The 22584-nt window shown below is 48.5% G+C and overlaps 1 protein-coding gene across 17 annotated transcripts in view; it reads left to right on the top strand.

Moving 5' to 3' along the window:
• The window catches only part of scrib (scribble planar cell polarity protein), a 105281-nt gene extending 83600 nt beyond the window's left edge, over nt 1-21681 (top strand). For 3 of the 17 annotated variants that reach the window (XM_046356059.1, XM_046356062.1, XM_046356068.1), the window contains 26 exons: nt 1183-1446; nt 1972-2082; nt 2169-2345; nt 2490-2606; nt 2707-2895; nt 2991-3110; nt 3376-3423; nt 3725-3781; nt 4054-4134; nt 7065-7496; nt 8257-8328; nt 8487-8540; nt 9387-9452; nt 9589-9735; nt 10451-10570; nt 10977-11033; nt 11954-12116; nt 12728-12944; nt 13107-13199; nt 13394-13576; nt 14236-14382; nt 15100-15239; nt 15479-15516; nt 15977-16051; nt 18051-18105; nt 19461-21681. In XM_046356059.1, coding sequence (XP_046212015.1) covers nt 1183-1446; nt 1972-2082; nt 2169-2345; nt 2490-2606; nt 2707-2895; nt 2991-3110; nt 3376-3423; nt 3725-3781; nt 4054-4134; nt 7065-7496; nt 8257-8328; nt 8487-8540; nt 9387-9452; nt 9589-9735; nt 10451-10570; nt 10977-11033; nt 11954-12116; nt 12728-12944; nt 13107-13199; nt 13394-13576; nt 14236-14382; nt 15100-15239; nt 15479-15516; nt 15977-16051; nt 18051-18105; nt 19461-19573 — 3336 coding nt within the window. In that variant the 3' untranslated portion in view covers nt 19574-21681. Of the gene's footprint in view, nt 1-1182; nt 1447-1971; nt 2083-2168; nt 2346-2489; nt 2607-2706; nt 2896-2990; nt 3111-3375; nt 3424-3724; nt 3782-4053; nt 4135-7064; nt 7497-8256; nt 8329-8486; nt 8541-9386; nt 9453-9588; nt 9736-10450; nt 10571-10976; nt 11034-11246; nt 11422-11953; nt 12117-12727; nt 12945-13106; nt 13200-13393; nt 13577-14235; nt 14383-15099; nt 15240-15478; nt 15517-15976; nt 16052-18050; nt 18106-18442; nt 18473-19460 lie in introns of those variants that run through there. The other 14 variants (XM_046356064.1, XM_046356067.1, XM_046356065.1 and 11 more) reach the window with 14 other exon arrangements.
• The last annotated feature ends 903 nt before the right edge of the window (nt 21682-22584 follow it).

Here is a 22584-nt window from a genome sequence, read left to right as displayed (position 1 = left end):
TAATGCACAATGCGTCTCCTTGCCTGTTGGGTGTGGTGGTGGTGGTGGTGGGGGGGACTCTCTGGGACGTGGTAACAGCATGTATTGCCATAGCGGCAGCCACATTAAGCATATCAGCCAATGGTAAGAGCCGGTACTGTATGGTCAGCGCTGGCTTCTGTTTGTCACTTGGACCAATCAGCCACTTTTTCTTCAGTCACTCAGGACCTTGTTTATGTAAGTTCACAGACTGCAATCCATCCTCAAATTCCCCCTGCAAAGTAATAGGATAGTTGACCATTTCTGCAGCTTAAGACCAAGTTTTGGAGCAGTACTGAGATGGAGCTGTATCACTCGGCCCTGTAGAGAACTATTAACGACGCTGCGTGCCGTTGCTGACTCAATCAGCCCATTTGGCAGTTATCATATGATGTTGCCCTATGTGTTTTTCAGTGAGCAAGGCAACTGGATAGAATGGACATAAGTCTGGTTGGCCAAAGACTTAAATATAGTATATTGCGTTGACAGGACTTTTAGGACTACTTTTTTAGACTTTTTGAGATTTGGAATATTGGCGAAAGGGTTTCTCCTACTGTAGCTCCCAGGAGAAGCTCCTCTCTGCTAGCTTTCCCTCTGCTCCTCCCTCTCTCTCTCTCCTCTGCTCCTCCCTCTCTCTCTTCTGCTCCTCCCTCTCTCTCTTCTGCTCCTCCCTCTCTCTCTTCTGCTCCTCCCTCTCTGTCCTCTGCTCCCCCCTCTCTGTCCTCTGCTCCCCCCTCTCTGTCCTCTGCTCCCCCCTCTCTGTCCTCTGCTCCCCCTCTCTGTCCTCTGCTCCCCCCTCTCTATCCTCTGCTCCTCCCTCTGTCCTCTGCTCCTCCCTCTGTCCTCTGCTCCTCCCTCTCTGTCCTCTGCTCCTCCCTCTCTGTCCTCCGCTGTATGGGTGTTGGCTCCTGGTGTCTTCAGTTCTCACACACACACATGCCCTCAAACACTCAGGCTTTCTTTGGTACGGAACATCTCAATGTACTATATTGAGCGATGATTTGCAGCTTTATGGCAATGTGATGTTCGTCTACTCCGTAATGACATGAGTCTGAACACATAGCTGTCCGCCCTCACCGAGCCTCCAGTCCTGAGTGTCACACACTGTGGTTGGTCAGTCAGCCTACTGATTCCCGCCCTCATTGGTTGTGCCGTTGGATTCAGATCAATGGTGTAGACATGACAGAGGCCAGGCATGACCAGGCAGTAGCGCTGCTTACCGGCACCTCCCCCACCATCGCCCTCCTGGTGGAGCGCGACCAGGCCGAGCCGGGCACCGCAGGGGGCTCCCCGGGCCTGTCCCGCGCCCGCGCCCACTCCCCCCCGCCCCCAGAGCCCTCCGACTCGCCCGATCAGGAGGAGGGCAACGACGACTCGCCCCACGGGACCCACCTGAGCCGGCCGCTGCAGGACGAGTACCCCATCGAGGTAAGACTGGGGGAGAGAGGGAAGATGGTACAGTGTGGTGAGGGTGGTGGTTAGTTACCACGAAGGACCTTCAGATTTATTCCAGTTTTAATGCCTTCTCATTTGGCCTTTATCTCAACTGCTCTCCAGCTCCAGAGACGATGGCGCACGGTACGAAGACTTAGTCCTAATCTAAGTTAAATACAGTATGCTAGGATGTTTTAGTTTGGCCCAGTGAAATGCTGTATTATTCACTGAGTGAATAATACCAAGAAGTGGAGTCTGTTCCATTGACTAAGAGCTTAGGCCTGTGTCTTGTCTCATTTACAAGTAGATATGGTAGTTCCATAGATGGTTTGTGGTCTTGTCAAATAGGGGGGTCTCTGTGTAAGGTTTTGAGTTGAAATGTGTATTTGGTATTTGTCTGCTCTGATGTTTTGCTCCAGATGCTGTATTTCTGGTGCCTCTGTCCTAGTCAAAGTCCCTGAAATAAAAATTTATAGACAACACTGTTTACGTTAGTCGCTTCACTTCGTCTTCTGACAGGAAGTGATGTTGGTGAAGGCGGGCGGCCCTCTGGGACTGAGCATCGTGGGTGGCAGCGACCATGCCAGTCATCCGTTCGGCGTCAGCGAGCCTGGTGTCTTCATCTCGAAGGTGGCTCGCTCGCTCTTCTCTCATATATTTTCCCTGCTCCCATGTTTCCTGGTTTGTGTATCTCACCCTCTGTCTGCCTGTGCTAGGTGATCCCACATGGCTTGGCGTGTCAGAGTGGGCTGCGGGTCGGGGACAGGATACTGGAGGTGAACACCATCGACCTGCGCCATGCCACCCACCAGGAGGCTGTTAAAGCCCTGCTCTCTAACAAACAGGAGATCCGCATGCTGGTGCGCAGGGACCCCTCACCGCCGGGGATGCAGGTGACGTCTCGTAAACGCACATGTACACGGAAATAGGCCTACGCGCGCACACACACACACACACACACACACACTTCTGTCCCTTTCTCCACACACACACACACACACACAGTCCCATATCCTGATCTCTGTGTCCCTATACAGGAGATAGTGATCCAGAAGCAGACTGGAGAGAAGCTGGGCATCAGCATACGTGGCGGTGCCAAAGGCCACGCTGGCAACCCTTTCGACGCCACCGATGAGGGCATCTTCATATCCAAGGTACCTTTAGGCATTACGTCTTGTCTTTCTCACCGGGTCAACCACTACCCCAATATAGATGGTTTTCCCAACCCCCCCACCCCTGCATTGCCCGCTGTAGGTGAGCTCCAGTGGTGCAGCGGCCAGAGACGGCCGTCTGCTGGTGGGCATGCGGATCCTGGAGGTGAGCAACCACAGCCTGCTGGGCATGACCCACACGGAGGCCGTGCGCGTGCTCCGCGCCGTGGGAGACACCCTGTTCATGCTGGTGTGTGACGGCTTCGACCCAGGCAACGCTGCCGCCATAGAGGTAAGGGAAACTGACCTCCATTCCGGGTTGTTAATGACCCTTGGTTGCAGAGTCGGATTCAAAATGGACGCTGTGTTTATTGTGCGTCTTCACAGGCGTCGCCGGGCATCATTGCCAACCCGTTTGCAGCGGGCATCGTGCGTAAGAACAGCATGGAGAGCATCTCCTCTATAGACCGAGACCTGAGTCCCGAGGAGATGGACATCCTACAGAAGGTGAGAATAATATGACGCAGAAAGCAGGTGTGAGGTTCTGCTCTCAGGCTACAATGGATGGTGGTCGGTGCACAAGCCATGACCAGGTAAAACCAAGGAGGCAGAGATGCAAAAATATACTACATTTAAATCCACGCTCCAGAGAATAACACGAGGTGCCAGTGCAAAGTGATTAACAAAATAGGGAGCGTATGTTTCCTCAAACGCATAACAGATTGGATGCCCGTTAATATGAAACAGTTTGACCTAAAAATGTATTTCCTAGGAGGTGGAGATGGCGCGAGAGACGTCCCAGTGGGAGAGAGAAGAGGTGGTGAGTGAGACTACGTAGCCAAGTCCCCCCTCGCATGCTTTTTCTGCTACTGTGGCAAATAAACGGAGCACTTTTCTAATGTGTGTGGGTTCTATCCTTTCTCTCCTTTTATCTTCTTTCTTACCCCCACTCCCTTTCTCCTTACCCCCACAATGTGTCTGGGTCGTCGTCCGTACACCATCTCCACTCATCCCACCTTCACTCATTTCACCCTCATTCTCTATAATTACACGTGTGTGTGTGTGTGTGTGTGTGGCTGGGTGTCCTCCTCCTCTACACCTCCCCCCTTTTCTCGATGAAGGAGCGTATGCGCTTGGAGCGTGAGGAGGCTACTCGCCTGCTAGAAGAGGAGACCGAGGTGAGACTGATATCCCCTGGGCCTCAGAGTCCTCAGTTCAACCAACCATCTCCCTACCAGAGAGGGGACATCTCCAGTCCGGAAGAATTTACTATAATATTCGGATTGGAATGTTCTGGAAACGTTTGCTTCAATACATATTTATGTAATGACGAAGTAGCTTTGGTCAGTTACTGAGTGACACATGAGAGTAGTGTGACAGGAAGTGTTGGTCGTCGTCGTCCCCCCCCCCCCCCCTAGTAAGTCTGACACTCAACCTCCTGTTTCCTCAGAACCTGGGCACTGGACCTCTGAATCTGGACTACCGGACGCTGGCTGCACTGCCCACCACCACTCTGCAGAAGGTCAACAGGGTAAGTTGAAGTTAACAATTTAAGGATTTTACTTGAAAGGTAACGCAACCCCCATTTTGTTGATTACGGGGAAATGACGAGGTAACTCTTATATAGCCTGTGATTCCTGACTAAGGCTGTGAAATGCCTGGGTTGAAATGCCTGGACTTGTTTGCTGACTATCTTGGAAATGGCCCCATTGCGACCAGAATAGACCTCCCTGTGGAATCTGCCCTGTTTATCTTCCCAGGAAACTCTGTGACCAGAGGCCAAGCAGGTGCCTCTGGAGGCCAGGGGGAGAATGTTGAAACTGCCCCCCCCCCCCACCTCTCCATGTTCACAACTTTGACTCCTGCGTTTCTCGCCAACGTCTTGGGCGTCCTGTCTAGCGTACGCCAGGCCCAAAGAATCGACAGCGTCTACAATGCAACCTAACCATTCTGTTGAATTCTGTGGCGTGATGATGAGGAACTGCATCCCAAAACGGGATCCATTTGTATTGTTAATGGAGACCGTTGCACTGCAGGTTGTGCTAATGGTGCGTCCACCTTGGCATAAAGACATCGCCTAAAGAAGAAGAAAAAGCCAGAGGCGAATGGAAGAGCGAGTACACAAAGAAAAACTAAAGGCTGCACAGGAATGTACATCATCTGCTGGGATGGAGGGAAATTATGCTGCCAAAATGGTTGGTAGCTGGTACAGTAAAAAGCACTGGAGTCTCTGGGTTGATTTGGGGGAGGGGGACAGCTGCCCCCAACACCACCCAGACTCTGCTCGGGGTTATTTTAAACCTGGCTGAGATTGGAGTCGGAGGGGTGCGGACAAAAGAGGGAGGGAGAGTGTCCCAACGTGGGTTCTCGGTCATTCAGTCAGTGTCCCTGGAAGAGTTTGGTCTGAGTGAAGCTCCGACACCCCTGGTCCCTCCAGCCCACAGTGAGTATAGGGACAGTGCCAGACAGACTGCGGGTCGACTGTGCTCTACTTTGTGTCTTTCTCTCTTTGTCATCCTGTCTTTCTCATGCGTTTCCTTCCTTGGTCTATTCCTTCGTACATTGAGATGCTCTCTGTACCGTCTTTCCGTCAGTTCTGTGTTCCAGCTCCATGTGTGAACGGCAGCCATTTTGCTAACGATGTGAATGACTTAAGGATTTATGAGCTGACAAGGTGCTGACTTTGGCCGTCTCAGGCCGGTCACTGTTTTAGAGTCTGCATAGATAAATGAATAGGCAAGGCTATAGTTTGACAAAATTGCTCTCTTTTTTTCCCCCCTTGCTTAGTTTATTGTAGGGATGTGGTTATTGTATTTCGAGCTATTTGAGTTAGATATTTATCTTCTCTTTATGCCATATTTTACTAAGCCATGGGGCTTTTCTGCGAACGCTAAAAATATATACATATGTGTGTGTTCTGCAGCTGTTCTTCAGAAGATTATTAGTGCTTCGTGGCATTAAAATGATGCGGTAAACAGGATTGTCTCGTAATTAACCTTACTTGGCTCCAGCCTTTCCCAGGGCGGCAGGGTAACGTTAGTTGGCATGTTGGTGTCTCCCCCCCCCCCCCAGCTGTCTTCTGAGCCTGCGCCAAAAGGGTACGTGTTCACATTCCACCCCAGCGGGTGACCCCACTGACCTCCAATACTATAGGCGGCATTTTTACCGGCATGTCCGCCAAGACAATGTGTCACAATTCAAGACTGCGTGTATTCTTAGTGACGCCATTTGGATTGTCACGACATGTCAAGGCCATTGTCGTGGAATGCACGTGACTATCTCGTTCTGAAGTAACTAAGCCTCGCCCGACTTTAAGCCATATGGCATATTTTGCACATTACATTTTGAGTTGATCGAAACCTGTGTTGGCTGTGGAACACACTCTGTGACGCCACGTTCTGGTTAAAGAAGATTTGTTTACTCAAAGGACCTTAATCCACAGTTGTGTGCGGTTTTGTATCTAGTTACTCATGAAACCCGGCATCGTGGTCTGCTTCTGTAATGAGCTCTGTTGTCCTGTATGTGGAGTGTATTGAGGCCTGATTCATAATGTAAGGAGTAAACTGGAGCCTATGTGTATTCTGTCCAACTGTACGGATGGCGTTTTGGTTTATTGAAGACGGTGGCAGGGAAGGCTGCTCCAGTGTTAATGTGAGCGTAACTAGAAGGCTAGATAACCCTTTATCTTCTGGTATAACGGGAATCAAGAAACTCCTCCTTCTCCCCAGATGAAATTAACTGTCACATGGGCTGTGCTCCTCCCTTATACACTGAAAGCCCTTCTGCATTAGAGATGTTTTGCGCACGACCTGGATGGTAGGCATTTGAGATGTGTGTAGGGCTGAACATTATTCCAGATATTCCGTTTGGAAAATTCCCAAAATCAGAAGGGAATAAGCAGGAAATCCGGGTTTTCCGGAATACCTGGGGACTTTTGGCAAAGTTACTGAAATTTTGCAGCTGTAGTTTGGACGCTGACTAGGCTGTGGATGTGTCGTAAGGCCTGTTTTCTGAGGATGGCGGTAGCACTATGTGCTGGTCACACATGGGTTTTGTGTTTGGCTCTATCTGGCCTGCCAGAGTGTCAAGTGGGTCGAACTCTGAGATTAGCTGCGTGTCTATTTTAGCATTTTACACAACACTGCTCCCCATATCTGTTATCCCATCTGTCTCCACCTCCTTTTCCTCCAGTCTTTATCTCATTTCTTAACATGTGGAGATCAGTCTCCATCTCTTATCTAGCTTGGACTTTACCTTCTGTTCTGTATTTCCACCTTCTCTGTATTTCCCTCACGTCTTTATTTATTGGTCTCTTTCTCTTCCTCAGTTCCCTCTTTCCCTCCCCCTTTCTGTGTTTTATCTGTATCCTTCTCTGTTCTGATTTCTATTTTCCTATGCCTTTATCCCTCTCGCTCTCTCTCTCTCTCTCTCTCTCTCTCTCTCTCCCTGGCTCCTCCTCAGTTCACTCCCTCTGTCTGTGTGACTGCCTTCATGGAGGCCCCCCTGCAGACCCAATGTTCTGCCCCCTTAGAGCCCCTGGGCTTTGGCCTGGTGCAGCCCTCCACCTCCCTCTACCACGTGGACCCCCATGCTCTGCCTCAGTCCTGCCCCACTATGATCACAGAGGCCGAGCACCTCTACATGTCCCAGCACTCTCCCAGTCCCGCCATCACCTCCTTCAATCAAGAAGCAGCTAGACAGGAAGCCCCGCCTACCGGTGAAGATGAAGAGGAGGAGATTCTGGTGGACTCCCAGCCAATTAACTTCAGCGAGAACCCCTTCCTGGTGGCCAATCGCAAGGGAAAGGGCCGCCCCCCCTCGGAGTGTATCCTATCAGGGCCTCCCATGGGCTACGGGAGCGGCGGCAAGTTGCAGCCCTGGTTGTTCAGCAAGGCAAGCGGCCGGCCTGCCTGCGTGTGTGGGTTCTAGCCAGCATGGTGTGTGGCACAGTGTAGGAGTAGCTCTTCCCTTTGTCTCTGCGCACCAATAGAAATGTTTCAGATAAGAGTTTGAGAGAAGTGTTTTTGAGTTTTCCATTGTAACTTAACCATTAGGGTAATAAACTGATCCGACTTATTTTCATGGCGTTTCTCCCTGTAGTCAAGGATACACGCGCGCTATTGTATGACCTCATTGCTAATCACCAACCATCCAAGATGACTTGAACGACCGAGATGTGTAAAGTCACCTGTTTTGATGGATGTCTCCTTCACTAACCCATTGAAAATAACCATGAGCAATTGAGCATGTGACTGTTGGAATTGAGATGGAGAAATGTCCTGCTATGAATGAGTGTGGGAGTGCAGAGCGCAGCAGGGTCTCTGCAGTGACAACGTTCCCACTAGAAGTCCTGGACTGGTAGGAATGTCCACTCAACAGCTGCGAGGAGGAACTCGAGCCTCAATCCTAAACATCTCAAGTATGAGTTTGAAAGGAACAGTAACCATGGTACAGTAGAGACACATGCTAAAGTGCATGGTGCCCAGCGGTAGCTACTTGTTGACCGATATGAGAAGTGTATGTGCTCAAGGACATGTCTGCTAGTATTTGCTGCACCAATAGGGTTGCAACAATCTGGTGGCAGGAAAGTAAAATGGGTAAAAGCTGGGACAGCTGCTAAATCTCTCTCTGTCTCTCGCTGTGTGGTGTCTAGGCACCCTCCACTGAGCACCCCAGGACAGACAGTCCCATTAGAGATGCCCCCTACTCACCTAGCACGCAACCGGTAAGTCCACCCCACCCTCAACAAATCCGCTCATTGACACCTCTGCTTTCATAGCACCTATTTATGTTTTCCCATAAGTCACTTCAGAGAACAGGGTAGATAGCATTGTGGTACCCTACCTGCTGGTTCACCCTCTTCCTCCCTCCTTCCCTCCCTAGCCCAGTGCTCATTCCTCCACCAGTTCCCTGTGTGCAGGCAGGGAGACCCGCTTCGTAAGTGGTCTGCTCTGGCCTGGCTTTGTCCGCTCCGCTTCCATAGACTACCACCAGTAGAGTCTGATCCTTTTGCCATTGTGTCAGCTGTTTTTAATGAGCTGTACTACAGCAGAGCTATACTACATGTGTGACTGCTGAGCTTGCCATAGCCACGTATTACTGATGCTTTCTCTGCTTCATGCAGTATTCGACTGGTTGAAACCCCAAATGGTGCCCTATTGCCTTTTTTTGATAGTGCACTGCTTTTTACTAGGGCCCATAGGGAATAGGGTGCAGTTTGGGATGCGCACTGGTGCAGTTTGGGATGCGCACTCTGTTTTTAGAGACTCAGATTCTCTCCCTGTTCAGGACCCTACCTGAAACCTGTGCCTTTTTCATTCTAGCTTGGCTGGAATGTGTAAGGAACCCTGAGCTTTGCAGTGAAAACGATGTTGAAATATGTTTACCAAGTATTGGAATGTGTTCTGAGCTACTGCAGGTTGTTCAGTTTCAGAACAGATGTGTTCCAGAATTCAGAGCTAGAGTTAATTTTACATCGTCAGGGTAGTAGTGGCGAAAGCGCTTCCATTCTGCATGCATGTTTGTGTGAGAACCATGTTCTTCGCCATGCCTGCATCTTGAAAGCGCCAGGGTGAAATATCCTCTCGGTAAAGATCTAGGATCAGTTTCCCCTTCCCCAATCCTAACCTGAACCATTAGTGGACAAAATGGCAAACGATCAAACGACCACGATCAGCATCTAAGGGCAACTTCATCCTATGTTGAAATGCTAGCATCGGGGTGTGTGACTTGTCATGTAAGCCATCGTGTCGGCTCCATGCATTCTGCTGTGTTTTCTTTCAGGCAAGCATTCATTTCCCCCCCACTCCACTGCCTACCAAGAATAACTCGCCATTGAGTCCCTATGAGGTATTGACCTTCGATCTAGCACGTATGGGGGGGGGGCAAGATCTGTGCTCTCATTGACTTTCATTGACAGTAAGCATTTCTAGTCCTTTCGCTATATTGAAGTTGTTAACATTTTTGTTGTGGTTTTCCCTTCCAGACGAGGCCGGGTTCCATCCAGCCACTCTCTCGTGGTGGCGGGCGACCAAGCACCTCGCCAGGCACTCCGGACGGGCACAGCAGAGACGGGCACAGCAGTCCCAACCCCTTCCAGCATGGCCCCTCCCCCATCAACTCCCAGACCTCTGTAAGACCCCTCACCACCACGTAGGGGGTGAGGGTGAGACCCCCCCACACCCCTGTTCTGCCGTCTCAAAAACCGGTGCCTCACTGACTCACGGCAGTGTCACGAATGCTAATTGCCCAAAAAAATGTCAACATGATTTCATACCATTTCGGAAGCTACTTACCAAAGAGTTTGAACTGGGTCCCTGTCCCTGCATTCATTCGCACACAGGAACTCACAGTAATAGCGCTGTTGTTGAAGACGAGCTCTGTGAAAGTGGACCTGCATTCTCAGCATAACTCGCTGCGACTGTAGCCAGAGCCAACCAATTGCACACAGGGGAGTTCTGGAATGTTTGTTTCAATCCATGTGGTGATTGAGCTTACCCCACGGCATCAACCCTCAGCTTTTAGTCAGCTATGGGTTGAATCTCAACCATCTCCCAGTTTCCTGTGTATAAGGTTAATATCGCTGCCGAGTTGTGCATATTACCTGAGTGCCATAGCTTCAACAAGGCAGGCACATCCTCATCCGCCCAGCCCTACTGTCTGTCTCGAAACATCCCCCTCATGTCATGGTCTGTCTCCCACCTACCTGTTCTTCCACTTTCTTCTTCAGCTTGGCTGTTTTATCTCATAGTCCCTCTCCTTGTCTTGTTCTGTCTTCTCCTCCTTCCCTATGGCTCCTCCCACTTCATGGACCTCCCTCTCTTGCCTCCTGACCCCCCCCCCCCCAGCTGCAGCCTCGTGCCCCCTCCCCTGACACAATCGATGAGTTCTCCCTGAACCCCAAGCAGGCATACAAGGCGTTTGCCGCCGTGCCTCACTCGCTGGCCATGCTGGAACCGCCACTGCAGGTAGGCAGGTTGCCCCACCCATGCACCCCCTGGGTCCCAACAAGCATGCTGTGGTGATCGTCTTCACCGTTTGGTTGTGTGTGTCCCCCACCCCCAGTTTGGGCCTGTAACTGTGGTCCGTACTGTGTTGAAATGTACACAGCGGCAGCTCTGTCGTCCCGGTGCTGCTGTTCACAATTCACCCTCTGAAAACAATCTTTCCGTCATCAGCCACCTGTAGCTCCTGTGCTGAGAAGCCCCATCCATTTTGAATCCCATCTCAACCATCCTCATCACCTTGTCTGCTTTGTGTCCATAGAAATAGAATCTATGATTCTATTTCTACGTTTGTGCCTCTTCACTGTGTGATGACTGCGTTCCAATGGCTGCTTCCCTCTTACACACTCTCTTCTGTGTCCACCAACAGGACCTGTATGGCCAGAGGAACAACATCCACTCCAACCTGCCTTCTCCTTCTCTAGAGGTGAGCCTTGGTACCAAATTACAATACATGTTGTAGGTACAGCGTTAATGACCAGTGTGTTTTTGTGATGTCGATTGAGTTCGAATGGCAACACAGGTCGGAATGTGTTCCAAGAAGTGCAGATAAAAACCTGTATTAAAGTGACATTGGCGGTTAGTTATGTCCCGTTGGGCTGACACTCCGGTCACGTGACGACTTCTGTGGCTCTTTCAGCCCGAGCTGAACAATGAGGTGTTTGAGGATGAGGTAGAGGGGGACGGAGGACTAGGTGGAGGTCTGGCAGCCCAAGTCTCTCCCCGACCCTCCCTCTCCTCTGACCGTCGGGACTATATGAGTCTGGCAGCAGTGCCACGCCTCTCCCAGAGCCTCAATGGACATGGTCGTAAAGGTACCCCCCCCCCCCGCCCGCCGTGCGTACCCGTAATCGGGCTCAGATCAAGCTGCGGTCCCCTTCGCTTTGGTGGTGATGGCAGTGTCTATATCACTGTTCCTTACATAGAGATGGGGTGCCGGTGCTACATTTAGTGTCAGAGGTAGGATCCTGTCAATCGATCATCCTTCTCAGAATGAATCGTAGCTAGTGGTGTTGGGTTGTGATTCAACTGCCTAATTGATCTTTTTCCCACCTACTGCTTGACAATCAATGAATACTGTGCTGAATATACTGTAAAAACTTCATCTTCAAAACGGATTATTCTCAGTTCAAAATGGTGGTGTATTGCAAATCTGCATGTTTGGAAATAATTGCTGTGGTAATAATTGCTGTGGGATCTTGCATGTGTTCACATTTAGCACTTGGTTCTGCACGTCAAACCCTAAATGATGTCGTCTTTGGTCCCCGTGGCCACTCCAGAGGGCGGTGTGGGTGATGTTTGAGGACTGTTGCTCTGCCTCCATCCTAACCCTCCTATCCCCTACAGACTCCATCTCCTGGGGGCAGAGACAGCCCAGAGCAGCGCTCCTTCAGGGACAGACAGAAGTACTTTGAGATCGACATGAAGCAGCAGACGCCCGACAGCAAGCCCAAAGGCCGCGTGTCCCTGGTGGGACCAGATGACCTGAAGAAGATGAGGGAGGAGGAAGGTTTGTCAGCCAGCCAAATAATACCCTTCACCCACTTCTAGGGGCGGCAGGTAGCCTAGTGGGTAGAGCATTGGGGCAGTAACCGGAAGGTTGCTAGATCGAATCCCCGAGCTGACAAGGTAAAAATCTGTCGCTCTGCCCCTGAACAAGGCAGTTGTCCTAAGCCGCCATTGTAAATAAGAATTTGTTCTTAACTGACTTGCCTAGTAAAATAAAGGTTAAATTGACAATTTAAAAATATATATAATAATTATAGGGTTTCACGTGTCCAGAAATCCTGTATTGGAGGATACTTAATTAGTCGCTTATTCCTTCATGATTCTGGGAATTTTAGATTTTTTTAGAGGCGGGGGGGTTTGGAAAACCTGGGAATTTGGGGAAAGTTGCTCTAACTCATTTTGGTCAGATGGACCAGTGTTTCCCCAACACCAGTCACATCACACATTTATGTTGCCCCTGATAAATCTACCTGTTTCAACTCCAGGGCTTGTTGATAAGTTGAATCAGGTGTGATTGTTCATGGCTACAGCAAACAATGTGTAAGTGGGAAACACTGAGACTTTGATGAATCTCATCCTAATGTAACTCATTCTGCACCACCACCAAACCAGAGAGGAGATTCGAGCAGCGGGCGCGGGAGTACCTGATGGATGACGATGAGGAGGAGGAGGACGACCTGGTGACGCAGATGGGAGTGTTGAAGGCCACGGGGAAGGTGTTGCTGGACGGGGTGGAGTACAAGGTGGAGCCTGTGGCCACGCCCCCCAGGCACTACAACACGCCCCCCAGCTACAGCGCCACGCCCCCTAGCTACTGTGGCAGCTCAGGGTACAGCCTATTCTCTTGTTAGGAAATTAACTTTAAATCAAGATGAATTGATTGCTCATTATAATTTTCAGATGTTTGTTTGGAGTAATGGGAGATTATATTGTGGAGTTTTATTTTAAATTCAGCGTATTAATCTTCCTTTATTTATGGTTGTGCCAATAGGCCTTCGTCAGTTGATGGTAAAGGAGACTCCCAGAGGAATTCCTTAGAGGAGAGCTTCAGGTTGGATCAGCAGCGGCCCAACTCCATGACTGGGTAAAGACAACCTAACACTTCCTGGTTTTAAGCCATATCCTTGCGTGTGTTGATTATCAGCATCATAGTCTCTGCAGTGGGACGCATCTCCTGAACTTGTGTGACACTACCGAGTCTCCTGAAGTGTGTGTGTGTGTGTGTGTGTGAGTGAGAGCAGTGTGTTTTGACATTGTGTGTTCCACCCCCTCCTCCAGTCTGATCCCAGTGTACCCTGGAGAGTCGGGGGCTCCCATCCGGACGGCCAAGGCAGAGCGGAGGCAACAGGAGCGGCTGAGGATGCAGAGTCCAGAGCTGGCCCCGGTCGGAGACAAGGACCTGTCCCCTGCCGAGAAACGGGCTCTGGAGGCCGAGAAGAGAGCCATGTGGAGGGCAGCAAGGTACACACACACACGCACACACACACGCACGCTTACACAATCACACACTCACAAAAGGACATTTTGAATATGTGTGAACAAAAAGGACATAGAATATATTGATTTAAGTACTGAGCCAAGTAGAAAACAGCAGGGGCCAATATTCCTATTTTCCTTCCCAAGCTCTTTTTCTGTGTTTCTACTGTCTTTGCTTTTGTCAGATGTTTCTTCTCATCTTTTCCTCATGGAATTGTCAGAGATTCTATCTACTTCTGATCTCCTCCCTCTCACTGTTTTCATCTCTGCTAGACTGGTCTCATTGGTTTTCCCCTGACACTCTCTCTCCTATTCGTTTCAATGTTTTATCTCCCATCTCTCCTGGTCTCATTGGTTTTCCCCTGACACTCTTCTCCTAATGTTTTATCTCCCATCTCTGCTAGACTGGTCTCATTGGTTTTCCCCTGACACTCTCTCTCCTATTCGTTTCAATGTTTTATCTCCCATCTCTGCTAGACTGGTCTCATTGGTTTTCCCCTGACACTCTCTCTCCTATTCGTTTCAATGTTTTATCTCCCATCTCTGCTTTTTTTTCTTCTCTCTGTGTCCCCTATCCGCCCGTCCCTCTGTGCGTATTCCTGTCCTCCTCCCCCTCTTCCCCCCACTCCTCGTTGCGGGAGCAGGCCCTATGGCCTAGAGGAGGATGTTAGGCAGTATGAGCAGGACCTGGCTAAGAGGCTCTACCAGTCGCGAGTGAGGGCGTCTCAGGGCACCGTGCCGCCCCCTCAGCCCCAAAACGCTGCCGCTTCCTCCGCTGCCTCCCAGCTCAGGTCTGCTCACCTCACCCACTGGCCCAGGCCCACACACCCATGTGGGGGTTGTGCTGCTGTGGGGTGCCATGGTTTGGGGGGGGGGGGGGGGGGGGGGTTGTTGAGTTTTAGGGGTCCAAGCAAGTGTACTCAATACGACTGTGCCTCTAACTGTGCTTTTCACCGACTGCTTTTGACGTCACTGCTTCTGCACGTCCTGGCTGGCTGGCTGCGTCCATTCGCTCAGTCGCTAGCTTTGTCTCTTACTTTGTTACGTTCTACGTCTCTCTCTCTCTCTTTCTCTCTGTCTCTCGCTCTCCCTCGCTCGTCTCTTGGTTTTATTCCGTCTTTTGTTGTACTAACAGTGTGGCTGCAGCAGTCTGTGAGCTGGGGGCCTGTCTAGGTAGTCCTTCTCCTGGATGCTGTCTGCCATGCTAGTCTTGATACTGTAGTCTTATTAACGAGCATTTCTGGTGTAGTCTTATTAACAAGCATTTCTGTGTTGAGTGAGCCACAGCAGGCCAGGACAAGGAGCACCCAACAGCTGGTGTTGTCTGATTGTCCTCGCCACTCCATTAGAGCACCGTGCCTTAGTATCCTCTCGCTCTCCCTCACTCTCATCTCTCTTTTCTCTTTCACTTCTCTCTCCCCTCTTCTCATTCATTCTCTCACTTTCTCTCCCTCTCTCCTGTCCCTCTCTCTATCTGATGGTGTCCTCTCTCTCTCTCTCTCCAACAGGATGAAGTCTCTGGAGCAGGATGCTCTGAAGGCTCAGATGGTCATCGCTAAGTCTCGGGAGGGAAAGAAGCGTGGCACACTAGACCAGCTGTCCGAGTCACCCTCGCCCGCCCCCACGCCATCCCCTACCCCTCTGGAAGGTACGTCAGTGGCTGTCTCATGTATTGTCACACAGCTCAGCCCCTACATTAATTCACTCTCACTCAATGTCTGTATCTCAAATGGCACCCTGCTTTTGACAAGAGTCTTATGGTGCGCTATATAGGGGATAGAGTGCCGTTTGGGACACAGACTCTCACTCGATACCGCGGCGCTTCAATCATCGACTGGATTCAGATTAATAGTGTCCTAACCCACCTCGTTTTTCTGTCTTGTACAGATTTCAGTCCCAGAGGAGTGACGTCGCCAGGCAGACTGGTAAGGATCGAGTCTTCTCCTGCTTTTTGTGTTCGTAGAGATGTCTCTACTGACCTATTTCAATCTAGGGTCTTGTTGCTTGGACAGCCAGAGCTCATTTTAACTGAGAATAACAGTCTAACTTTTGCCTTCCTTATCTTTTTAAGTAGCTGTTCCGGTGAGAGGTGTTCCACCATCAAGTGTGTTTATTTGTAGACAGAAAAGTTATTGTTAATGGGCTTTAAGGCGCATTGACATTTTTCTCCACCATTCTACACAATCATCACTATAGCCAATCAAATGCCAGGATCATCACCACAGCCAATCACATCCCTCTCCCTCCATAAGCCACACTGGACTGTAGTATGAGTCATCCATCCACCACCTGCTGCCTCCTCTCTCTCCTTCACTTTCCCTGTCCCTCCTTCACTCTCTCCCTCTTTCCTGACCTCTTCCTCATTCCTTTCTGCTGTCCTTCTAGTCCCTGTCGGAAAAGAAGTTTGACTACCGACAGTTTGCTGCCATTCCTTCTTCCAAACCCGTATACGACATCCAGGTATTGCCTGCATGCTGAGCTCCCAGGCCCCAGCCCTCCCTTTGGCTTTTCCTGCTGCCTCTGCCCCAGGAACCCCCCCCCCCTTTTTCTCCCCTCTAGTCCTCCAGTAATCAGACCTTATACAGCGGCCGCCATTTTGGCTCTCCACCTGATTAGATTTTTTCCCCTGCTCCATTTGAGGCATATGGCTTGCTAGTTGTTACCTCTGATTTAGTTGATGAATAGATCTTGGAAAAAACATGCTAATACACTAACACACCAGTAAGCTACTGACCACGTAATTAAATCAGGCCCCGGGTTTCCTATCAGGATGACCTCTCACCTCCACTTAAAGCTTTCCCCCATCCTGTTCTCCCACTCACCATCCGACACTCACCAACCAATCCCTTTATGTTTATTTTCAACCCAACTAACCAACCAGCTTTCACCCAGCAACATCAACACTCACCAACCAGTGATTTTAGCCCCACTACACAGATACTGCATCTCTCCCTCCTTCTCAGCCACTCTCGCTCTCCCTCTCTCTGTCCATGGCTGAGGCTGAGCTCTGTCTGTCCTGGTTCCTAATTCCGTCTCCCAGTACCAGGCAGACCTGACGACACATCCTCCTCCATTTGGTATCTTCCGTCATGCTCTTGACTCCTGGTGCATACAATTTTCCAGTCTATCACTTAACCTAACCAGCATATTGGCGATGGGAACATCCTGGGCCAAACAGAATGTCTCCCTAAGCTTGGATCTCAGCCTGCATGGGGAGGAGTCTACAGGGGAAACAGGGGGTTCCATTGGGGCCAGGGAGACTTGCTTCTCAGTTGTTGTGGTGGGTTCTGGTCCAGTATTTTGTAGTTGTCTGTACTGCTATCAGTCTTCTGAGTTGGGGGGGGGGGTTTATGGCTTCTTCTGTAATGTTATTTTGTATGGTATCTGTGGATTAAATGTTTTTTCAGTCAGTCTTCCACACTGAAAGGCCACCAAATATTCCTCCACTGCACCCGTTGTAATTTGGCCTTAGCGTTCTATATTTAACATGCTGTTCATAACTAATGAAGACCAAATTAAATGTGTCACCCGCTTCGTAAACAACAGGTGTAGACTAACAGTGAAATGCTGACTTACGGGACCTTTTCCAACAATGCAGAGATGAGAGAAAAAAATATTAAATAGAAGTAATGACACGAGGGATAACTCGTAAATAATAACATGGCTCTGTACTCGAATAGTTCCACCATTTAATCATTTGATGTTCTTGAAGCCAGCTTTCCTAGACTTCATGTGCCTCGTGACCGAAATCCAGTAGAACTAAAGAGGCCAATAGTCTGCACTGATTTGCTGCCCACTAACTCAGGGGGACACTGGAATGTGCAGAACTTCTCTACAATACGGTCACTGAGCTGCTATTTGGTGGGCTTTAACAATGTGTGTTGACCTCGGTGTACGTGTGCACCCTGTATGGTTGCGTTCTGATTCTCCACCCTTGTCTCAGAGTGCACCTTCACATTCCCTATGATGGAATTAAAGGTTTAAATCAGGGAGTGTGGAAGTGTTGAGACTCGGGACGCATGTATGAGTGTTAAATTCGCAATAAGATGGGCTACTGTGTGTGCTTAGTCCAGATACCTGTGTAGTGGGCTGTGACTTTCTCTGCTGCATCGGTGACTGTGGTTCTGCTCAGTGTCTTGTAATGGTTCCTTGCCTGTGAACAGCTGCTCTCTGTGCTGTACCTGGGTGATGGAACAACCCCCGGAACTGATGGACTAACACAACCGTACCTTTTTAACTTCCTGATTCCTAACATCAGCCTGACCAGACTGCGGTGGCTGTGGGCAGGTGGAACCTACCTACCTTCTCCCCCCACTTGCTGCCAAAGTGACTGCCTGGGTCAAGACCCACCCACTGCCAGTCCCCTAACCCAACTTGGTGAAGGTGTTCCTGGGATAAAAGGTGGCCACGTTCCCTGGTCTTCATCCACTCACACTCTCTCTGTGTCCTTTTCTTGCAGTCCCCTGACACGGTCGACGACTTTCAGTTCATTGACGACGGCTCCAGTAACCCTGGTGAGTGTCAGTTGGTCAGGGTCTACAAAACCTCTTGACAACCACAGCATGTGAGGTCCAGCATCTATGTTGGTAAATAGGGTACTTTAATTAGGATTAAGCCCAAGGGCTGCAAAATTCTGTTAGCTTTCCCTAAATGGCCAGGTTTACCAAAAATCCTGGTTGGAGGATTCCCAGATGTCCTGCATATTATATTATATTATATTATATTCCCTCCTGATTCCTGAAATAGTCCAACCGGGACCTGGCAATTTTGGGGAAGTGACCAGAATTGTAGAGCCCTAGCCCATATAATGTACAATATGTTATCCTGATCACTTTTATCCCTTTGATTCAGGTGACTTCCAGGGATAAGCAACTCCTATTGGTAGGATTCACACACTGCGTGTTTCTGAGTGTGTGTGTGCGCACTTTGGCCTGAGTGTGAAAACTGCTGTGCATTAATGTGTCGTGTAGTAGGACCATTCGCTCTCTTGCGCTCTCGCTTGTGTGTGGAAGGGAATGGTTTTGTCCTGATATTGCTGTAGCCTTTGTAACAGTGTCGGTCGCTGTGGAGGCTACAACCGCATCAGGGCATCAGGGCTGTTTTCCAACGTTGGGAGGAGTTTTGCTTTACCATTGATTGCTTCTCCAGCTTGCCCATTCCTCAGGTATCAACCAGCTACTGCAGCTCGGTCCTTCAAACATGCTACAGTACTGTACATATTGTTTGGTGTGTTAAACTCACAATACTGCTGATCCAGATCCCGCATGAACTCAAATTTACTAAACCAAAGACTTAAAGGTGAAGTCGAGGATTTTGCAGCTTCACTTTAGATGGTTCCTCACCTTGAAAGTAGTCTATGGGCCAAGACAAAACTAATCGATGGTTCTGTGTTCTTTAAAAAGCCCACTACAAATTTAAGCAGACTTTAGCCACTGCTAGCTACTTTCAGGGTGAGGAACCGTCTAACATTAAGTTGGTAAAATACTACACTTCCCCTTCAAGACATTGAGCGTCCAATTATTTCGAATACATTTTCCTTCATTCAACTTTTTTGCTATTTCTACTTCCAAATGGGACAGTTTGATTTGCAGCTGCTGGTGTTGTTGGGATAAGGTTACTGCGTCTGTTCAGAACCAAGCCTCTCCTTTCCCCCACTCAGCCCCCTGCCTATTAGGAACTGTATCGCTGGTGTTGCCGGGCAGACTAGCCACGCTTTCTCTCCCTCTCCTCTCTCTCAAAGCAGAGCTTGCTCTTACTGGCCATAGCTCTGGCATTGGGGGAAACTGTTGTCTGTATGATTCACTGAAAGGTGAACCTAGATTTAGTCTCCAGTGTGTTATGTTGATATTGGTTTCTCTGTGCCCGCCAGTGCCCGCTGAGGTCCCCACTGCCACCTCAACGCTGGAGGAGATGGCCCTCTACAGAAACAAGCGCAAGCTGAGGCAGGGCCGCCGCAGCCTGGAGACCGCCGTGCCCACATAACACCTCACACACCTACCGTAGGAGACTCGGAAGTGACACACACACACACACACACACACACACACACACACACACACACACACACACACACACACACACACACACACACACACACACACACACACACAGGTGGCGCTGAGTCACTATACACTACACACACTCACAAGTTTGGGAGATGTGTCCCATGTAACCACTGCAGAGACTATGATGCTGATAATCAACAAACACACATACCATGTCATGTCCTGCGTGCCAGTCTTGCCTTGACAGTCTGAGGATGAGTTGGCATCAACACAAGGCCCAATGTTCCCGATACCAGGGAGGAGGAGGGCCTGTGAGGCTAGCATTTCGTTTCAACGTTTTCCTTTTAATTTGGGTTATTTTTCTTCAGTTTGCGTTTTAGAAGCTGAATTATATTAACAGGCGACTTATGTTTTTATTTTTGCGCCTCTGATTTTTTGCCGTTTTAAAAGAAAAATGTGTTCTGGAAGAGCAATGGAGAAAAAAAATGAAATGTGTAGCTGTAATACTAACTTTTCAGATGCTATTTTGGAGGTTTTCAGTGACTAGATTGTGAAATGTCAGGGTTTTTAGTGGGCTTTGGGGAGGGGGAGTGTATATATTGTAGGAGGTGGGAACATACTGCTACCTTCACTGCCACGTGTGCAATGCATTTTAAACACTACGTACATATCTCGATTGCACTGCCGCACTGCTTAGAAAACATTTCCATGTTTTTAAATAATTTATTTTGCTTGCGTTTTATTACTCTAATCTGAAGCATCCCCTGTAATACATTGTTGTTAATCCCTGCACAACCAAACAATGGCGCGGCGCATAGCATTTTATTTATCCTAATGACATCAAAGCATATGGTATCATATTCATAAAGATCTTATGAGGCAACCGCCTTTTTTTAATCATCCTCAACCCGCTTCTTTTTTGGGGGGGGCCAATGAATACATTTGTTTTCACTTTGTAAACCAGGTTCTGACTGATGGAACGTCCCTAATGTAGCATGGTACATGTACGGGCTGTCACATACTCTTGTAGGGAAACTGATCTCAGTACAGTTTGTGATATCAGTGGACCAGTGTAAAGGAGCTGTCCTAGACCAGGTTTATGAGTCTGTCAGAATCCCATTCTAGAGAATGTAACGACACTGGAGAGACCAGCAGACATGCATATATTGACAGAAATCTGAGCCTCTAGTCCTAATTCAAAATGCCTGTCAAGTTGTGAACATAAACTCAGTATCAGCTTCATCTCCATTGACATTATATACGGTACTTTCCCAGCCCTTTTTGGGGACATAATTTGTCAATGTGAATCTCACTCATATCTTTCATATCTGGATAGTATTCTAGATTTGGCAGGTGAAGGTAGCAGGTGTTTGCTTATTTTTGTATCTGTCTTTGGTTAATTTAAATCTGACGCCACTGAAAATCCTTTATCATTGTGTGAATAATGTACAAAATACTAAAAGGAAAGCAAAACTTAACGGTCGGAACTGAGCCAGTCTACGAAGCCACGACCAAGCAAGTGTCTGGACTGGGGAGCTCTCACTCTTGCTCTCTCGCCTTTTGCTCTTTTTTTCTCTCACTCTCTTTTTCTCTCGCTCTCTCTGCATGTATATTGGCTTTACTGTGAGAACCTGTAGAGGCAGAAAACATTTTGCTAATCCCTCTCAATCTCATTCGACCATCATTCTCAATCTCTTTCCTCTGCTTTACCTGCTGCTGTCAGTGGATGTTATCTGATTGCAGCATTATTGGAGAAGCGCGTTTTAATCATAGCTTTCTGTGTTGCTCTCCCTGACTGAAATTCAGTTAGGTTGATAACATTTGCAAATGGCTGATTTTCTTAGTAGGTAAAACTTTCCAGACAATGGGATTCACTACATTTTTAAGGCAGAACTGTTTCATCTTTTTTTTTGGTTATCTCTTCTTGAATTCTCTTGGGGCTGTTGTTTTTCCAAATGGGTTGGAGAAGGGCAGAAGTGCTGGGGTCAAGGGTTAGAGCTCATCCAAGACTGTAACTAGTGAATTTGTACAACCAAAGAAGTCTATTTTGTCGTTCAGGAACAATAAAATTTACTTTTCATTTAACGAGCTGATTCATTGCATTGTGTCCTTGTATTCTAGATTCATCTATTTGTAATCTGTCCAAACTGATGAGGAATCTGACACAACCTGCAGTGAACCTATTTCTCACGCAATCAAGGAGCTCGTTTAAATCCATTGCGATTGACATTTAAAGGCAATGTTACCTGAGTTTGCATTCACGGTAAATGCTACATATGGTCGGCTCAATTGGAAATGACCTTTTCAGCCTGTGGTGCCTGGCTTTAACACATTTTTGGTATGTCGATTTAATATTAGCGTTTTCCAAAGGTTTACATACGTAAACTTGATAAATGCATATTTTCTTTTGTTTTCATACTACCGTCACTTATTTTTTATCACTTAAATTGACGGACATACATCAATAATTGCAAATCTCACTACATTGAATCACGCATAATTGAGAACGTCAACCTTTACGCAGTAACTTATGTCTTAAAGGCAATTTCCTATTGGGCTGACATTGCAGCGTTTACCGTGAAGGAACTCTGCTAACATGGGAACATTTACCTTAAATTCAATGACGTTGAATCTCCGCCAATTCGTGATTGCATAGAGCCCTTACTTTGAAGAGATTGTCATTTAGGTATAAATAGTGTTTGGTAGTCTAAATTCAGTGTAGCCTACTTGTCTTTAACTGCCATTTCCTGAAAGTCCCTCTTCCCACACACCAACCTATTTTTCTCAGCGTCAGAAGCATCTTCATTCATCAAATTTGGTGTGGTTATCCTTATATTCTCCAGATACAAAGGGAATTGTCCACATGTTTCATGCACTCACTGCTCTGTCCTGGAGCATCTTAACAAAAATCCCTTAATTTCCAGGTGTTAAACTTGGGTTATGATGCTGCAGATTGCTAGTTTGATTACCCAATTTTTTTGTGGTTTT

Source organism: Oncorhynchus gorbuscha, linkage group LG07, assembly GCF_021184085.1.
Source record: "Oncorhynchus gorbuscha isolate QuinsamMale2020 ecotype Even-year linkage group LG07, OgorEven_v1.0, whole genome shotgun sequence".
NCBI classification, from domain to species: domain Eukaryota; kingdom Metazoa; phylum Chordata; class Actinopteri; order Salmoniformes; family Salmonidae; genus Oncorhynchus; species Oncorhynchus gorbuscha.
The sequence above is the reverse complement of the archived record's forward strand: the minus strand, read 5'-3'. Positions and strand labels throughout refer to the sequence as shown.